This window comes from Oncorhynchus kisutch, linkage group LG6 (assembly GCF_002021735.2).
Source record: "Oncorhynchus kisutch isolate 150728-3 linkage group LG6, Okis_V2, whole genome shotgun sequence".
NCBI lineage: Eukaryota > Metazoa > Chordata > Actinopteri > Salmoniformes > Salmonidae > Oncorhynchus > Oncorhynchus kisutch.
In genome coordinates, this window is record NC_034179.2 from 4,679,308 (window position 1) to 4,698,456 (window position 19,149).

General features: G+C 44.3%; 1 protein-coding gene across 2 annotated transcripts in view; it reads right to left on the bottom strand.

Annotated features, from left to right (window-relative positions):
• Positions 1–18,884, bottom strand: part of LOC109881431 (MOB kinase activator 3B) — a 62,537-nt gene extending 43,653 nt beyond the window's left edge. The window contains exon 1 of one of the 2 annotated variants that reach the window (XM_031826038.1): positions 18,322–18,884. In XM_031826038.1, the coding sequence (XP_031681898.1) occupies positions 18,322–18,329 (8 nt within the window). In that variant the 5' untranslated portion in view covers positions 18,330–18,884. The remainder of the gene's footprint in view (positions 1–18,321) is intronic. The other variant, XM_020473568.2, reaches the window with a different exon arrangement.
• Between the last annotated feature and the right edge of the window lie 265 nt (positions 18,885–19,149).

Genomic DNA, 19,149 nt, shown 5'->3' on the forward strand with positions numbered 1-19,149 from the left:
GTGTGGATTCCGATTGGTCAGACCAGCGTTAAATATACCTTAATACAGGTACTTCCTGATTGAGTTTCTGCCTATAGGAAGAGAGGAGCAAAATGGAGTTGTGGTCAGATTTGCCGAAAGGAGGGCGGGGGAGGTCCTTGTAGGCATCCTGGAAGTTGGAGTCAAAGTGATCGAGTGTTTTCGCAGTGCGAGTACTACAGTCAATGTGTTGATAGAACTTCGGTTTTCTTCAAATTTGCTTTGTTAAAATCCCCAGCTAGAATAAATGCAGCCTCAGGATATATGGTTTCCAGTTTACATAAAGTCCAGTGAAGTTCTTTGAGGGCCGTCGTGGTATCGGCTTGAGGGGGGATATACACGGCCTTATAACCGCAGAAAATTAACGTTGAGAGATAATCTGCTCGGCATTTGATTTTGAGGTATTCTAGGTTGAGTGAACAAAAGGACTTGAGTTCCTGTATGTTATCACAATTACGCCACGAGTCTTTAATCATGAAACATACACCCCTGCCCTTCTTCTTCCCGGAGAGTTATTTATTCCTGTCTGCGCGATGAACTGAGAACCCAACTGTCTGGACAGGCTCAGACAGTAGAGCGAGAGCCATGTTTCTGTGAAACAGAGTATGTTACAAACCCTCATCGTGAGCTCATCAACTTTATTATCCAGAGACTGAACATTAGCGAGTAACATACTTGGAAGTGGTGGGTGGTGTGCACACCTCCTAAGTCGGACTAGAAGACCATTCCGAGTACTTCTCCTCTGCCCGCGTTGTTTTGGGTCGGCCTCTGGAATCAGTCCTATTGCCCTGGGGGGTGCGAACAAAGGGTCCGCTTCGGGAAAGTCATATTCGGGAAAGTCATATTCCTTGTCGTAATGCTGGTGGGTTACCGCCGCTCTGATATTCAATAGTTCTTCCTGGCTGTATGTAATAACTCAAAACATTATGTGGGCTAACGATGTAAGAAATAATATATAAAAATTTAAAAAAATACTGCAAAGTTTCCTTAGAGCTAGAAGCGAGGCAGCCCTCTCTGTAGGCACCATTTTTTTTCAGCCTATCAGAAGCTGGCATCAACCCATCCAGATCAAGATCACCCAAAAATGTCTAATTCAGATTTATCAGAATTAGCAATATGTTCCGGGACTTCGCCGATAGCGTTGACGAGCTAACCAACTCGGTCACCTAATTCATCAGGAAATGCATCGCCAACGTTGTCTTCACAGTGAAGGTTCTCTGCTTCCCCAATCAAACGCCCTGATTAAACATTAAACAGTCGAGTCGTGCGTTTGTAACGGATGTGAAACGGCTAGCTTAGTTAGCGGTGCGAGCTAAATAGCGTTTCAATCGGCCCCTGGTTCGCACCCGGGTATGGGCGAGGGGACGGTCTAAAGTTATACTGTTACACGTTAAAAACTAAAGAAAAGAGCTACCGGTCACAGGGCTATCGCAGCCAATCCCGAGGCTTCAGCTGAGGACACGAACGCGTACGAGAAGTCCTGCTATGACCTCCTCAGAGCCAAAATGACAATATCGGAGCAAGCTGGAATCCTATTAACACGTCACCGACCCTCAACGGATGTGGCTATGGACAACAAAGGAAGCCCTAGCCATGATCTGCCCAACGATGCCTCTCTACCAGCCCAACTAAATGCCTTTTATGCACGCTTTCACAAAAACAACAGAGAGCCCTGCAGGCACCCCACTGATCATGAAGATTGAGTGATCCCTCTTTCTCCGAGGCTAACGTGAGTAAGGTTATTAAAACAGGTCAACACTCGTAAGACCGCTTGGCCAGATGGTTTTCCAGGGCGTGTCATCAGGGCATGTGCAGACCAGCTAGCAGGCATCTTCACTGACATTTTCATTCTCTCCCTCTCCCAGTCTCAAAACCCCACATGTTTCAAGGTTTCAAGTTGACTATGATCATTCCTGTTCCTGTTCATCACTAAGCTAAGGACCCAGAAACTGTGAACAACTCCTTCTGCAACTGGATCCTGGACTTCCTGACGGGCTGCCCCCCAGGTGGTGAGGGTAGGCTACAACACCTTTGCCAAGCTGACCCGCTCTCGACCGGAAGGCCCTACAGAGGGTGGTGCGGACGGCCAAGTGTATCACTGAGGGTGAGCTAACAGCCATCCAGGATGTTCACGCCAGGCGGTGTCTGAGAAAGGCCCAAAAGACTCCAGCCACCTCAGACGTGGACTGTTCTCCATGCTCCCGTCTGGGCAGGCGGTACCGGTGCATCAAGGCTCAAACCAACTCCTAAACATCTTAATTCATTTCTATTACCATTAGTATTTATCTATTTATCCTGTTACAGGTCAATATTACACCTGCTTACCTGTATATATTACCATAAGTAGTTATATATTCCTGCTACCAGTCATCTTTCAGCTCTGTCTACCTGTATATATTACCATTAGTATATTACCATAAGTAGTTATATATTCCTGCTACCAGTCATCTTTCAGCTCTGTCTACCTGTATATATTACCATTAATATATTACCATAAGTAGTTATATATTCCTGCTACCAGTCATCTTTCAGCTCTGTCTACCTGTACTGTATATCTGCCTATCACACCTAAACTGACACTCTTACACACACACACACACACACACACACACACACACACACACACACACACACACACACACACACACACACACACACACACACACACACACACACACACACACGCACGCACGCACTACATGTACTGTATATCTGCCTATCACACCTAAACTGACGCACGCACGCACGCACACGTGTGAGATGACAGTGTGTTTTTGTTTACTGCCCCAACACTACATGACATTGACCACAATAGAGTAGACCTTTCTGTATAATGATAATGAGTCCAGCTGTGTGAGATGACAGTGTGTTTTTGTTTACAACAGTTGGCCCTATTAGGACTAGCATCTGGAAGCCACCATTACGGTGAAATAAAAGTGCTGAAGAGAGCAGGCTTTAAAAAAGCCTGAGTCAAAACTCATGAAGCCGTGTGTGTGTGTGTGTGTGCGTGTGTGTGTGTGTGAGTGTGTGTGTGTGTGTGTGTGTGAGTGTGTGTGTGGCAGAGCGAGAGAGTATGTGTGTGTGTGTGTGTGTGTGTGTGTGTGTGTGTGTGTGTGTGTGTGTGTGTGTGGCAGAGCGAGAGAGTATGAGCGTGTGTGTGTGTGTGTGTGTGTGTGTGTGTGTGTGTGTGTGTGCGTGCTTCCTCAAAACGACAGCCGTGTAAAAAATGCATCAAACTCTGCCTTGGTCCCAGTGGATGACTGCATGTCGTTTGAGTAGGGGAATACACTGTGTAAAGCAAACTTACTACTGTACCATTTCCTTCCTATGAATGACTTATAGCGACGCTATAGCAACCCTTATGAATATCTAGAATTATATATTGAACACTGTTTTACTTGCTATTAAACACTAGTAAAAACTAAACTAAACTAAAAACTATTCTCTTCAACCGATCGCTGCCCGCACCTGCCCGCCCACCTAGCATCACTACTCTAGACGGTTCTGACTTCTGAATATGTGGACAACTACAAATACCTAGGTATCTGGTTAGACTGTAAACTCTCCTTCCAGACTCATATTAAACATCTCCAATCAGGCCTCCCGGGTGGCGCAGTGGTTAAGGGCGCTGTACTGCAGCGCCAGCTGTGCCACCAGAGACTCTGGGTTTGCGCCCAGGCTCTGTCGTAACCGGCCGCGACCGGGAGGTCCGTGGGGCGACGCACATTCGGCCTAGCGTTGTCCGGGTTAGGGAGGGTTTGGCCGGTAGAATAATCCTTGTCTCATCGCGCACCAGCGACTCCTGTGGCGGGCCGGGCGCAGTGTGCGCTAACCAAGGTTGCCAGGTGCACGGTGTTTCCTCCGACACATTGGTGCGGCTGGCTTCTGGGTTGGATGCGCGCTGTGTTAAGAAGCAGTGCGGCTTGGTTGGGTTGTGTATCGGAGAACGCATGACTTTCAACCTTTGTTTCTCCCAAGCCCGTACGGGAGTTGTAGCGATGAGACAAGATAGTAGCTACTAAAAAAAACAATTGGACACCACGAAATTGGGGAGAAAAAGGGGTAAAATTCAAAGAATAGAAAAAAAACATCTCCAATCCAAAATTAAATCCAGAATCGGCTTCCTATTTCGCAACAAAGCGCCGCCAAACATACCCTCGTAAAACTGACTATCCTACTGATCCTTGACTTCGGCGACGCCATTTGCAAAATAGCCTCCAACACTCTACTCAACAAATGAGATGTAGTCTATCACAGTGCCATCCGTTTTGTCACCAAAGCCCCTTATACTATCCACCACTGCGACCCGTATGCTCTCGTTGGTTGGCCCTCGATTCATATTCGTCGCCAAACCCACTGGCTCCAGGTCATCTATAAGTCTTTGCTAAGTTAAGCCCTGCCTTATCTCAGCTCACTGGTCACCATAGCAGCCCCCCCCCCCCCATAGCACGCTCTCCAGCAGGTATATCTCACTGGTCATCCCCAAAGCCAACTCCTCTTTTGGCCGCCTTTCCGTCCAGTTTTCTGCTGCCAATGACTGGAACGAATTGCAAAAATCACTGAAGCTGGAGACTCATATCTCCCTCACTAACTTTAAGCACCAGCTGTTAGAGTAGCTCACAGATCACTGCACATGTTCATAGCCCATCTGTAAACAGCCCATCCAACTCATCCCCATACTGTTATTTATTTTTTTGCTCCTTTGCACCCCAGTATCTCTACTTGCACATTCATCTTCTGCACATCTATCACTCCAGTGTTTAATTGATAAATTGTCATTTCTTCGCCACTACGGCCTATTTATTGCCTTACCTCCCTAATCTCCTACATTTGCACACGTTGAATATAGATTTTTCTATTGTGTTATTGACTGTATGTTTGTTTATCCCATGTGTAACTCTGTATTGTTGTTTTTGTCACACTGCTTTGCTTTATCATGGCCATGGCGTAGTTGTAAATGACAACTTGTTCTCGACTGGCCTACCTGGTTAAATAAAGGTGATCTGGCCTACCTGGTTAAATAAAGGTGATCTGGCCTACCTGGTTAAATAAAGGTGATCTGGCCTACCTGGTTAAATAAAGGTGATCTGGCCTACCTGGTTAAATAAAGGTGATCTGGCCTACCTGGTTAAATAAAGGTGATCTGGCCTACCTGGTTAAATAAAGGTGATCTGGCCTACCTGGTTAAATAAAGGTGATCTGGCCTACCTGGTTAAATAAAGGTGATCTGGCCTACCTGGTTAAATAAAGGTGATCTGGCCTACCTGGTTAAATAAAGGTGATCTGGCCTACCTGGTTAAATAACGTTTTTTTTTAAAAATCTATTAAAAAGGTGAGAGAATAATATATCTAGCCCTCATATACAGTATCACACAGAGTCCATGTTCAGTTCAGTCAATGTTTAACCAGGTTACTCTGTGCTTGGCAAACACTTCTGTAACCAAACCGCACTCACACATTCCTTTCCTCTGAGACCTTGCACACACAACCTACTCAAACAAATCACCTCTGGTGGGAATGGGATGAAAGGTAGATAACTCAGGGACCAAGTTTTGACACACCTTACAACTACCAGTATACTATGGCCATCCTTTAAACACCTTTAAACTACCAGTACATTATGGTCACCCTTTAAACTACCAGTACATTATGGTCACCCTTTAAACTACCAGTACATTATGGTCACCCTTTAAACTACCAGTACATTATGGTCACCCTTTAAACTACCAGTACATTATGGTCACCCTTTAAACACCTTAAAACTACCAGTACATTATGGTCACCCTTTAAACACCTTTAAACTACCAGCACATTATGGTCACCCTTTAAACACCTTTAAACTACCAGTACATTATGGTCACCCTTTAAACACCTTTAAACTACCAGTACATTATGGTCACCCTTTAAACACCTTTAAACTACCAGTACATTATGGTCAACCTTTAAACTACCAGTACATTATGGTCACCCTTTAAACTACCAGTACATTATGGTCACCCTTACAACTACCAGTACATTATGGTCACCCTTTAAACTACCAGTACATTATGGTCACCCTTAAAACTACCAGTACATTATGGTCACCCTTTAAACTACCAGTATATTATAGTCACCCTTTAAACACCTTTAAACTACCAGTACATTATGGTCACCCTTTAAACTACCAGTACATTATGGTCACCCTTTAAACTACCAGTATATTATAGTCACCCTTTAAACTACCAGTATATTATAGTCACCCTTTAAACACCTTTAAACTACCAGTACATTATGGTCACCCTTTAAACTACCAGTACATTATGGTCACCCTTACAACTACCAGTACATTATGGTCACCCTTTAAACTACCAGTACATTATGGTCACCCTTAAAACTACCAGTACATTATGGTCACCCTTTAAACTACCAGTATATTATAGTCACCCTTTAAACACCTTTAAACTACCAGTACATTATGGTCACCCTTTAAACTACCAGTACATTATGGTCACCCTTTAAACTACCAGTACATTATGGTCACCCTTTAAACTACCAGTACATTATGGTCACCCTTTAAACACCTTACAACTACCAGTACATTATGGTCACCCTTTAAACTACCAGTACATTATGGTCACCCTTTAAACTACCAGTACATTATGGTCACCCTTTAAACACCTTAAAACTACCAGTACATTATGGTCACCCTTTAAACACCTTTAAACTACCAGCACATTATGGTCACCCTTTAAACACCTTTAAACTACCAGTACATTATGGTCACCCTTTAAACACCTTTAAACTACCAGTACATTATGGTCACCCTTTAAACACCTTTAAACTACCAGTACATTATGGTCACCCTTTAAACACCTTTAAACTACCAGTACATTATGGTCACCCTTTAAACTACCAGTACATTATGGTCACCCTTTAAACTACCAGTATATTATAGTCACCCTTTAAACTACCAGTATATTATAGTCACCCTTTAAACACCTTTAAACTACCAGTACATTATGGTCACCCTTTAAACTACCAGTACATTATGGTCACCCTTACAACTACCAGTACATTATGGTCACCCTTTAAACTACCAGTACATTATGGTCACCCTTAAAACTACCAGTACATTATGGTCACCCTTTAAACTACCAGTATATTATAGTCACCCTTTAAACACCTTTAAACTACCAGTACATTATGGTCACCCTTTAAACTACCAGTACATTATGGTCACCCTTTAAACTACCAGTACATTATGGTCACCCTTTAAACTACCAGTACATTATGGTCACCCTTTAAACTACCAGTACATTATGGTCACCCTTTAAACTACCAGTACATTATGGTCACCCTTTAAACTACCAGTACATTATGGTGACCCTTTAAACTACCAGTACATTATGGTGACCCTTTAAACTACCAGTACATTATGGTCACCCTTTAAACTACCAGTACATTATGGTCACCCTTTAAACACCTTTAAACTACCAGTACATTATGGTCACCCTTTAAACTACCAGTACATTATGGTCACCCTTTAAACGACCAGTACATTATGGTCACCCTTTAAACACCAGGTTCTTTCAGATGCTAGTATTTTGGGAAGTATTATCAATTTGCCCAAAATAATTCTTACTATAGTTATCCAGCGTAGCAATGCAAGACCCAAGGGCGGGAAAAGACCGACAAAGAGAGGATAGCATACGGACGTGAGTGAACGACAGTCCCTGACGATGTACCTTCCTGTCCTCTAGAGGATCAGTCACTGATGAGGTACCTTCCCTGTCCTCTAGGGGATCAGTCACTGACGATGTACCTTCCCTGTCCTCTAGGGGATCAGTCACTGATTATGTACCTTCCCTGTCCTCTAGGGGATCAGTCACTGACGATGTACCTTCGTGTCCTCTAGGGGATCAGTCACTGACGATGTACCTTCCCTGTCCTCTAGGGGATCAGTCACTGACGATGTAACTTCCTGTCCTCTAGAGGATCAGTCCCTGACGATGTACTTTCCTGTCCTCTAGGGGATCAGTCACTGACGATGTAACTTCCTGTCCTCTAGGGGATCAGTCACTGACGATGTAACTTCCTGTCCTCTAGGGGATCAGTCACTGACGATGTAACTTCCTGTCCTCTAGGGGATCAGTCACTGATGATGTAACTTCCTGTCCTCTAGAGGATCAGTCCCTGACGATGTAACTTCCTGTCCTCTAGGGGATCAGTCACTGACGATGTAATTTCCTGTAATTTCCCGAGCTGCTGCCTTGGCAGGAACTAATGGGGATCCATGATCCAACTAATGGGGATCCATAATAAACCCCAGGAAGAGTAGCTGCTGCCTTGGCAGGAACTAATGGGGATCCATAATAAATCTCTCCTTGTCCCAGTCTGTAATCCCAACATGTTCCCAAGAGCTCCAAGATGACCTGGCTAAATGACTATCGCCGCCCTGTAGCACTCACATGTTTAATTAATATAATTACTTCAAGTGCTTTGAGAAGATGGTCATGACACACATCAACACCATCACCCTGGACCCACTCCAAATCACATATCCTGCCCCAAGAAATCCACAGATGACGCAATATCAATTGCACTTCACACTGCCCTCTCCCCATCCCATACTGAAGGTACTGTATAGGCCTAGATATTAATGGCCCTCTCCCATCTGGACAAGAAGGTGAAACACTATGTGAGAATGCTGTACGTGGACTATAGCTCAGTGTTCAATACCATAGTCCTCTCCGAGCTCATCACCAAGCTAGGGACCCAGGGATTGAACCCCTCCCTCTGAAACTGGATCCTGGACTTCTTGACGGGCCAGCCACAGGTGCTGAGGGTAAGCAACAACAGGGGACCCCTCAGGGGGGCGTGCTTAGTCTTCTCTTGTACTGCCTGTTCACCCACGACTGTGTGGCCAACCACAACTCCAACACTATCATCAAGATTTGGCATAGTCCCTTGGATCCTCATAAAGTTTTACAGCTGCACCATCAAGAGCTATTAGACTGGCTGCATCACTGCTTGGCAGAGCAAATTCACCGCCCTTCAACACAAAGCGCTACAGAGGGTAGACAGTCCAGTACATCACTGGGGCCCAGCTCCCTGCCATCCAGGACCTCTATACCAGAGGGTGGTGAGGACAGCCCTGTACATCACTGGGGCCAGGCTCCCTGCCATCCAGGACCTCTATACCAGGTGGTGGTGGTGAGGACAGCCCAGTACATCACTGGGGCCCAGCTCCCTGCCATCCAGGACCTCTATATCAGAGGGTGGTGAGGACAGCCCAGTACATCACTGAGGCCGAGCTCCCTGCGATCCAGGACCTTTATACCAGAGGGTGGTGCGGACAGTCCAGTACATCACTGGGGCCCAGCTCCCTGCCATCCAGAACCTCTATACCAGAGGGTGGTGTGGACAGCCCAGTACTTCACTGGGGCCGAGCTCCCTGCCATCCAGGACCTCTATACCAGACGGTGGTGTGGACAGCCCAGTACATCACTGGGGCCCAGCTCCCTGCCATCCAGGACCTCTATACCAGAGGGTGGTGTGGACAGCCCAGTACTTCACTGGGGCCGAGCTCCCTGCCATCCAGGACCTCTATACCAGAGGGTGGTGTGGACAGCCCAGTACATCACTGGGGCCCAGCTCCCTGCCATCCAGGACCTCTATACCAGAGGGTGGTGTGGACAGTCCAGTACATCACTGGGGCCCAGCTCCCTGCCATCCAGGACCTCTATACCAGAGGGTGGTGAGGACAGCCCAGTACATCACTGGGGCCCAGCTCCCTGCCATCCAGAACCTCTATATCAGAGGGTGGTGAGGACAGCCCAGTACATCACTAAGGCCGAGCTCCCTGCCATCCAGGACCTTTATACCAGAGGGTGGTGTGGACAGCCCAGTACATCACTGGGGCCGAGCTCCCTGCCATCCAGGACCTCTATACCAGAGGGTGGTGTGGACAGCCCAGTACTTCACTGGGGCCAGGCTCCCTGCCATCCAGGACCTCTATACCAGAGGGTGGTGTGGACAGCCCAGTACTTCACTGGGGCCGAGCTCCCTGCCACCCAGGACCTTTATATCAGGCCCGAAAAATTGCCACAGACTCCAGCCACCCAAGTCATAGACTGTTCGCTCTGCTACTGTCTGGCAAACGATACTGGAGCATTGACTCTCAGACAGGCACAGACACAGCTTCTACCCCCCATTAAATTGTTTCCCCCCCCCTCACCAATCTACATACAATAATAATGACAAAGCAAAAACACGTATTAATACTTATTAACTTAGCTTTTAATGTTTTATACATTTTTAATTACACTTTGACACGATGGGCTACTCTGTGTAGGTCAGTCAAAATCTCAACGTAACGCAACAAAATGTAGAAGAAGTCAAAGGGGGTGTGAATATATTACTGTAGGTACTGAAGGTACTAGATATAGTAGGTCTATAGGTACTGAAGGTACTAGATATAGTAGGTCTATAGGTACTGTAGGTACTAGATATAGTAGGTCTATAGGTACTGAAGGTACCTACTGTATAGGCCTAGATATAGTAGGTCTGAAGGTACTGTATAGGCCTAGATATAGTAGGTCTGTAGGTACTGAAGGTACTGTATAGGCCTAGATATAGTAGATCTATAGGTGGGTATAAACCACTTCCCTAGCCGGCCGTTCTGCGCACACTAAAATCTCAACATTTCCAATTCGTGGTACAAAGAGTGTTTTAATAATTGGAAAGACTGTAGTGGGAGAATTAGTGAAGGCGACTTGCAGGCGCTTAGTGATGACTCAATCACCATTTACGACATTGTTTGGGTGGCTGACCGTCTGTGGACTATCACGAGGTTCAAACACACCTCATCTCTCGAGGAAGAGACGTCCCTACGGAAGTCCTGGGGGTCACTGACGCCAGGAGAGGTGTGAAGACTAAGGAAATGTAATGTGCATTTCCATTGGGATTTCACTTTAAAACTATTTAAGAGATTCAACTAAATTGTTTTTTTAAAGTTTTTTTTTTTACCTTTATTTAACCAGGTATTTATATATATAACCCTAACCCTTTATTTAACCAGGTATTTATATATATAACCCTTTATTTAACCAGGTATTTATATATATAACCCTTTATTTAACCAGGTATTTATATATAAAACCCTTTATTTAACCAGGTATTTATATATATATACAACTCTAACCCTTTATTTAACCAGGTAGGCCAGATCACCTTTATTTAACCAGGTAGGCCAGTAGAGAACAAGTTCTCATTTACAACAGTGACCTGACCAAGATAAAGCAAAGCAGTGAGACACAAACAACAACACAGAGTTACACATAAACAAACGTACAGTCAATAACACAATAGAAAAGAAAAATCAATGTACAGTGTGTGCTAATGTAGAAGAGTAGGGAGGTAAGGCAATAAATAGGCCATAGAGGTGAAATTAATTACAATTTAGCATTAATACTGGAGTGATAAATGTGCAGATGATGCGGGGATGCAAAAGAGCAAGAGGGTAAGTAATAATATGGGGATGAGGTAGTTGGGTGTGCTATTTACAGATGGGCTGTGTACAGGTACAGTAATTGGTCAATTAATGTTGCCGTGTGAATGAAATTGTCATGTTTCATAAAGAGCTAGGAATTTGTATGTTATATTGTACTGTAAGTACAATGGATTTATTGTTACAGGGAAACTGTTATTTTGTTCATTGGACAGCGGATAGGTCAAAGAGGAGCGACACAGTGGGGTGCTCCTATCATTTAAATTGAGTTGATTAGATAAGAGTCTGGCTGTGATTCCCTGTCTATTGTTTTTTTCTAGCAAAGTCCTAAGAAATGTTAATTCAGGTTGGGGGTGAGTTTCTGCTTGAATTTGGTTAAAAGCACAGTGAGTTTGGTTAAAAGGACAGTGAGTTTGGTTAAAAGGACAGTGAGTTTGGTTAAAAGGACAGTGTGTTTGGTTAAAAGGACAGTGGGTTTGGTTAAAAGGACAGTGAGTTTGGTTAAAAGGACAGTGAGTTTGGTTAAAAGGACAGTGAGTTTGGCTAAAAGGACAGTGGGTTTGGCTAAAAGGACAGTGAGTTTGGTTAAAAGGACAGTGAGTTTGGTTAAAAGGACAGTGAGTTTGGTTAAAAGGACAGTGAGTTTGGTTAAAAGGACAGTGAATTTGGTTAAAAGGACAGTGAACTTGGATAAAAGGACAGTGAACTTGTTCATACTCTGCTTCCTCCTATGTCACACAGTCTTAAGGCATCAGCTTCAGTTCAGCTGGCGGGCTAGGCTCCCTAAAAAAGACCGCTTGAAAAATAAGAAAAATCAAGGTGTGAAATATTATGAACTTAATATACTGTATAATAACGTGACCTAAAAAAAGGAGTTTCTCCGTGAGCCAGCCATTCCCCAGCCAATCGGACGGAAGAGTCGCCAACAAAGGAGTTAGCTTTTGCTGCAGTCTTTGCTGTAAAATAGAATGTGTTGTGCAGTGCTTTGGTCTCCCACAAGCCACTTCTTGTGATATCCACCCCAGCCCTAACCCACAAGCCACTTCTTCTGATATTCACCCCAGCCCTAACCCACAAGCCACTTCTTCTGATATTCACCCCAGCCCTAACCCACAAGCCACTTCTTCTGATATTCACCCCAGCCCTAACCCACAAGCCACTTCTTCTGATATTCACCCCAGCCCTAACCCACAAGCCACTTCTTCTGATATTCACCCCAGCCCTAACCCACAAGCCATTTCTTCTGATATTCACCCCAGCCCCAGCCCTAACCCACAAGCCATTTCTTCTGATATTCACCCCAGCCCTAACCCACAAGCCATTTCTTCTGATATCCACCCCAGCCCCAACCATAACCCACAAGCCACTTCTTCTGATATCCTCCCCAACCATAACCCACAAGCCACTTCTTGTGATATCCACCCCAGCCCTAACCCACAAGCCACTTCTTCTATCCTCCCCAACCATAACCCACAAGCCACTTCTTCTGATATCCTCCCCAGCCCCAGCCCACAAGCCATTTCTTCTGATATTCACTCCAGCCCTAACCCACAAGCCATTTATTCTGAAATCCACTCCAGCCCTAACCCATAAGTCCTGTGTCAACGAAGCCCTAACCCGGAAGCTTGTAATAAATCCCGCTATGCCCTCAGACGAACCATCAAACAAGCAAAGCGTCAATACAGGATTAAGATTGAAACCTAGTACACCGGCTCTGACACTCGTCGGATGTGGCAGGGCTTGAAAACTATTACGGACTAAAAAAGGAAACCCAGCAGCGAACTTCCTAGTGACGCGAGCCTACCAGACGAGCTAAATGCCTTTTATAGTCGCTTTGAGGCCAGCAACACTGAAGCATGCATGAGAGCACCAGCTGTTCTGGACGACTGTGTGATAAAGCTCTCGGTAGCCGATGTGAGCAAGACCTTTAAACAGGTCAATAGTCACAAAGCGGTGGAGCTAGATGGATTACCAAGACCTGTACTCAAAGCATGTGCGGACCAACTGGCAAGTGTCTTCACTGACATTTTCAACCTCTCCCTGACCGAGTCTGTAATAACTACATGTTTCAAGCAGACCACCATAGTCCCTGTGCCGGAGGAAGTGAAGGTAACCTGCCTAAATTATTACCACCCCGTAGCACTCAAGTCAATAGCCATGAAGTGCATTGAAAGGCTGGTCATGGCTCACACCAACAGCATCCTCCCGAATACCCTAGACCCTCTCCAATTCGCATACCATCCCAACAGATCCACAGATGACGTAATCCAAATCACACTCCCACATGGACAAAAGGAACACCTATGTGAGAATGCTGTTCATTGACTACAGCTCAGCGTTTAACACCATAGTGCCCTCAAAGCTCATCACTAAACTAAGGACCCTGGGACTAAACACCTCCCTCTGAAACTGGATCCTGGATTTCCTGGCGGGCTGCCCCCAGGTGGTGAGGGTAGGCAACAACACATCTGCTATGCTGATCCTCGACGCGGGGGCCCCTCAGGGGTGTGTGCTTAGCACCCTCCTATACTCCATGTTCACCCACGACTGCGTGGCCAGGCACGACTCCAACACCATCATTAAGTTTGTTGACGACATAACAGTGGTAGGCCTGATCACCGACAACGATGAGACAGCCTATAGGGAGGAGGTCAGAGAACTGGCAGTGAGGTGCCAGGACAACAACCTCTCCCTCAATGTGAGCAAGACAAAGGAGCTGATTATTGACTACAGGAAAAGGCGGGTCGAAGAGGCCCCTATTAACATCAATGGGCTGTAGTGGAGCGGGTCGCGAGTTTCAAGTTCCTTGGTGTCCACATCACCAACGAACTATCATGGTCCAAACACACCAAGACAGTCGTGAAGAGGGCCCGACAACACCTTTTCCCCCTCAGGAGAATGAAAAGACTTGGCATGGGTCCCCAGATCCTCAAAATGTTATACAGTTGCACCATCGAGAGCATTCTGACCGGTTGCCTCACAGCTTGGTAAGGCAACTGCTCGGCCTCTGACCGCAAGGCGCTACAGATGGTAGTGCGTACGGCCCAGTATATCACTGGGGCCAGGCTTCCGGCCATCCAGGACCTATAAACTAGGCAGTGTCAGAGGAAAGCCAAAAAAATTGTCAGAGACTCCAGTCACCCATGTCACAGACGGCTCTTTCTGCTACCACATGCCAAGCGGTACAGGAGCACCGATTCTAGGACCAAAAGCCTCCTTAACAGCTTCTACCCCCATGTCATAAGACTGCTGAACAATTAACCAAATGGCCACCAGATGATTTACATTGACACCCCCCCATTTGTTTTTTACACTGCTGCTACTCTCTGTTTATTGTCAATGCATAGTCACTTCACCCCTACCTACATGTACAAATTACCTCTAACCTGTACCCCCGCACATTGACTCGGTACCAGTACCCCCTCTATATAGCCTTGTTATTGTTATTTTATTGTGTTACTTTTCATAATTTTTTACTTTAGTTTATTTGTTAAATATTTTCTTAACTCTTTCTTGAACTGCACTGTTGGTTAAGGGCTTGTAAGTCAGCATTTCACGGTAAGGTTAAGATTCCTGGTTTTCACCCAGGCAGCCCGGGTTCGACTCCTGGTATGGGAACGACTGTTTGGATCGAATCCCCGAGCTGACAATGTCAAAATATGTCGTTCTGCCCCTGAACCCACTCTACCCACTGTTGCCCGGTAGGCCGTAATTGTAAATAAGAATTTGTTCTTAATGTTCTTAATGTTCTTAACTGACTTGCCTAGTTAAATAAAGGTCAAATAAATCAATTTAAAAAGAAGGTCTACACATGTTGTATTCGGCATTTCACTGTAAGGTCTACTACACATGTTGTATTCGGCATTTCACTGTAAGGTCTACTACACATGTTGTATTCGGCATTTCACTGTAAGGTCTACTACACATGTTGTATTCGGCATTTCACTGTATGGTCTACTACACATGTTGTATTCGGCATTTCACTGTAAGGTCTACTACACATGTTGTATTCAGCATTTCACTGTAAGGTCTACTACACCTGTTGTATTCAGCATTTCACTGTAAGGTCTACTACACCTGTTGTATTCGGCATTTCACTGTATGGTCTACTACACATGTTGTATTCAGCATTTCACTGTAAGGTCTACTACACATGTTGTATTCGGCATTTTACTGTAAGGTCTACTACACCTGTTGTATTCAGCATTTCACTGTAAGGTCTACTACACCTGTTGTATTACAGCATTTCACTGTAAGGTCTACTACACCTGTTGTATTCAGCATTTCACTGTAAGGTCTACTACACATGTTGTATTCAGCATTTCACTGTGAGGTCTACTACACCTGTTGTATTCGGCATTTCACTGTGAGGTCTACTACACCTGTTGTATTCAGCATTTCACTGTAAGGTCTACTACACATGTTGTATTCAGCATTTCACTGTGAGGTCTACTACACCTGTTGTATTCAGCATTTCACTGTAAGGTCTACTACACCTGTTGTATTCAACATTTCACTGTATGGTCTACTACACATGTTGTATTCAGCATTTCACTGTAAGGTCTACTACACCTGTTGTATTCAGCATTTCACTGTGAGGTCTACTACACCTGTTGTATTCAGCATTTCACTGTAAGGTCTACTACACATGTTGTATTCAGCATTTCACTGTGAGGTCTACTACACCTGTTGTATTCAGCATTTCACTGTAAGGTCTACTACACCTGTTGCATTCAGCATTTCACTGTAAGGTCTACTACACCTGTTGTATTCAGCATTTCACTGTAAGGTCTACTACACCTGTTGTATTCAGCATTTCACTGTAAGGTCTACTACACATGTTGTATTCAGCATTTCACTGTCAGGTTTACTACACCTGTTGTATTCAGCATTTCACTGTAAGGTCTACTACACCTGTTATATTCAGCATTTCACTGTGAGGTCTACTACACATGTTGTATTCAGCATTTCACTGTAAGGTACTACTACACCTGTTGTATTCAGCATTTCACTGTAAGGTCTACTACACCTGTTATATTCGGGGCATGTGACAAATAAATCAATGGGTCTTTATTATACTATTTATTACAGTAAAGCACAGTAGAGTACAGTAGAGTAGAGTACAGTAGAGTAAAGCACAGTAGAGTACAGTAGAGCACAGTAGAGTACAGTAGAGTAGAGTACAGTAGAGTAAAGCACAGTAGAGTACAGTAGAGTACAGTAGAGTAGAATACAGTACAAGCCAATTATCGTATATTGTACTGTAGTCTACTGCACTGAACTCCACTGAACTCTACTGCACTGTACTCTACTGTACTGTACTCTACTGCACTGTACTCTACTGCACTGTACTCTACTGTAATCTACAGAACTCTACTGCACTGTACTCTACTGTACTCTACTGTGCAGTGCTGTATTGTACTATACTGTACTCTACTGCACTGTAATCTACTGTACTCTACTGCACTGTACTCTACGGCACTGTACTCTACTGCACTGTACTCTACTGTACTCTACTGCACTGTACTCTACTGCACTGTAATCTACTGTACTCTACTGTACTCTACTCTACTGCACTGTAATCTACTGTACTCTACTGTACTCTACTCTACTGCACTGTAATCTACTGTACTCTATTCTACTGCACTGTAATCTACTGTACTCTACTGTACTCTACTCTACTGTGCTGTACTGTGCTGCGCTGTGATTTCCAAACATGTGCCCAATGACATTCATATCCATAATTATGCATTTCTGTGTAGAACAGATCAGGGACCCATTATTTAAATCCAATACCGGAATTCCATTAATGGGTGTAAATCCACTTCACCGTACTTCAATAACCGAAAGAGATGTTCTCTATATGGTGAACAGTAGTCTGTCTACCTGTAATAATGGACCGTAAAATTGCTCTCTCAGACCGGGCTTTACCAGAACCCAGCCCCGTAGCTATGCAAGTTGCAAAGGTGTCCATCACAGGCGTCCGAGAGCAACCAATGAGCCCGACCGGGACGTGCAATCCTTCTCGAAACCTACGAGGCTACTTCATTTGGACGTCTACATAAAACAACATACCATTACGAACAGATTAGTAAATGACTAGCTGTTAATTAAGACTGTCTATGCAAGGTCTATGCAACACGGCCGTTATAATGGTAGCCTATCGCATAGCCTTGGGGAGCGCTAGTTGTGTGTGTGTGTGGTGACTTCGCCTGCAAGGGCCACATTAAAATGTCCCTCTTTATTGTATAGTGTAGACAAGGCTATTCTACCCCGAACTGAAGTGGTAACGTCCACTTCAACCACATATTTAGAAATTACCCCGTTTACCCCAGCCACATCAATATTTAACCCCCCCCCCCCCCTCACCCAACGAATAAAGATAAATTGCAAAATTGGAAAAACGATATCAAAATCTACAATTTACAGTGTAGAAAACGTGTTAAATGTAAAACAGCTTTCTATTCAATTTAAACGAGTGGATCAGAATGAAGAACTTGAGAAATTGAAACTAATATTCTGTTATTCAATTTGAACAAGCTTATTAGATCATTAGACTGATCAGTGTTAACACGGACACTTACTGAAAGGCCAAAATGACCGAAAAGAAAACGAGCAAACAGTTACGAAAGTTGAAACATTGTTAGCCTTTACATCAAAGATCAAACTTTCGATGTAGCAAAAATAACGCTATGCGTTGGATGACCAGGGTATAAACACATACACATAAGACCCTTTAAAGTGCAATTTAAAAACATTTAACATGAAATTATAAACATGTAACATGCCTATTTGTTAGTGCGTATCGTTCTTACCTGAACATCAGTCATCTGTATCCAACCGTTGCGCTCTCCTGCCGTGGTTCGACTAGAATGAACACATTCCTCTGTCCCGCTACGGCTGTTCCACAGGGAGAGGAAAGAGACAATAGAAACGCCTATAGCAAATATAGGGATGAGCGGGGATGTTCTCTTGATAAATGCCAAGCATTCAAAATGTAATGAATACTTTTGGGTGTCAGAGAAAATGTATGCAGTAAAAAGTACATTACTGTCTTTAAGAATATAGTGAAGCAAAAGTAGTCAAAAATGTAGATAAAGTACATATACTCCCCCCGAAAAAACGACTTAAAAGTATTTTTTACTTTAAGTAGTTTACACCTCTGGTGTCAGTCCCATTAATGAGATTAAACGATGTTGTGTTTCAAAGCGAGAGTAGCCCAAAGGCTGGCAGATGGGGATATTGAGTCGTTTCCATTTTACCGTCCAAACACATTGTATGCAGCCTGCAATATTCACATATCCTCCCGTTGACCGGCTTTACCTAAAACATTCTCCATCTTCAGGCTGCAAAGGCGTTGATTTCCTCCTTAACTAGATTTATTGTCGAGAAGGAGGGGGGAAAGCACTGGGGAAATATGTGTACATCTTTATGAAACACCATTTTTCACCACCATGCTAGAGTGGCTAATACCTAGGAATGCTAGTCCCAGATGTGACATATTGTGGTTTCAGTCAATCAGATTGCAGCAGTAACATCAGGAAGTAGCATTAGCCATTAGCATGGTGGTGTAAAATGGCGTCTCATAAACAAAGTTAGCATATTTTCAGAAGAAATCGCCTCTTCGCCAATGCATCTAGTTA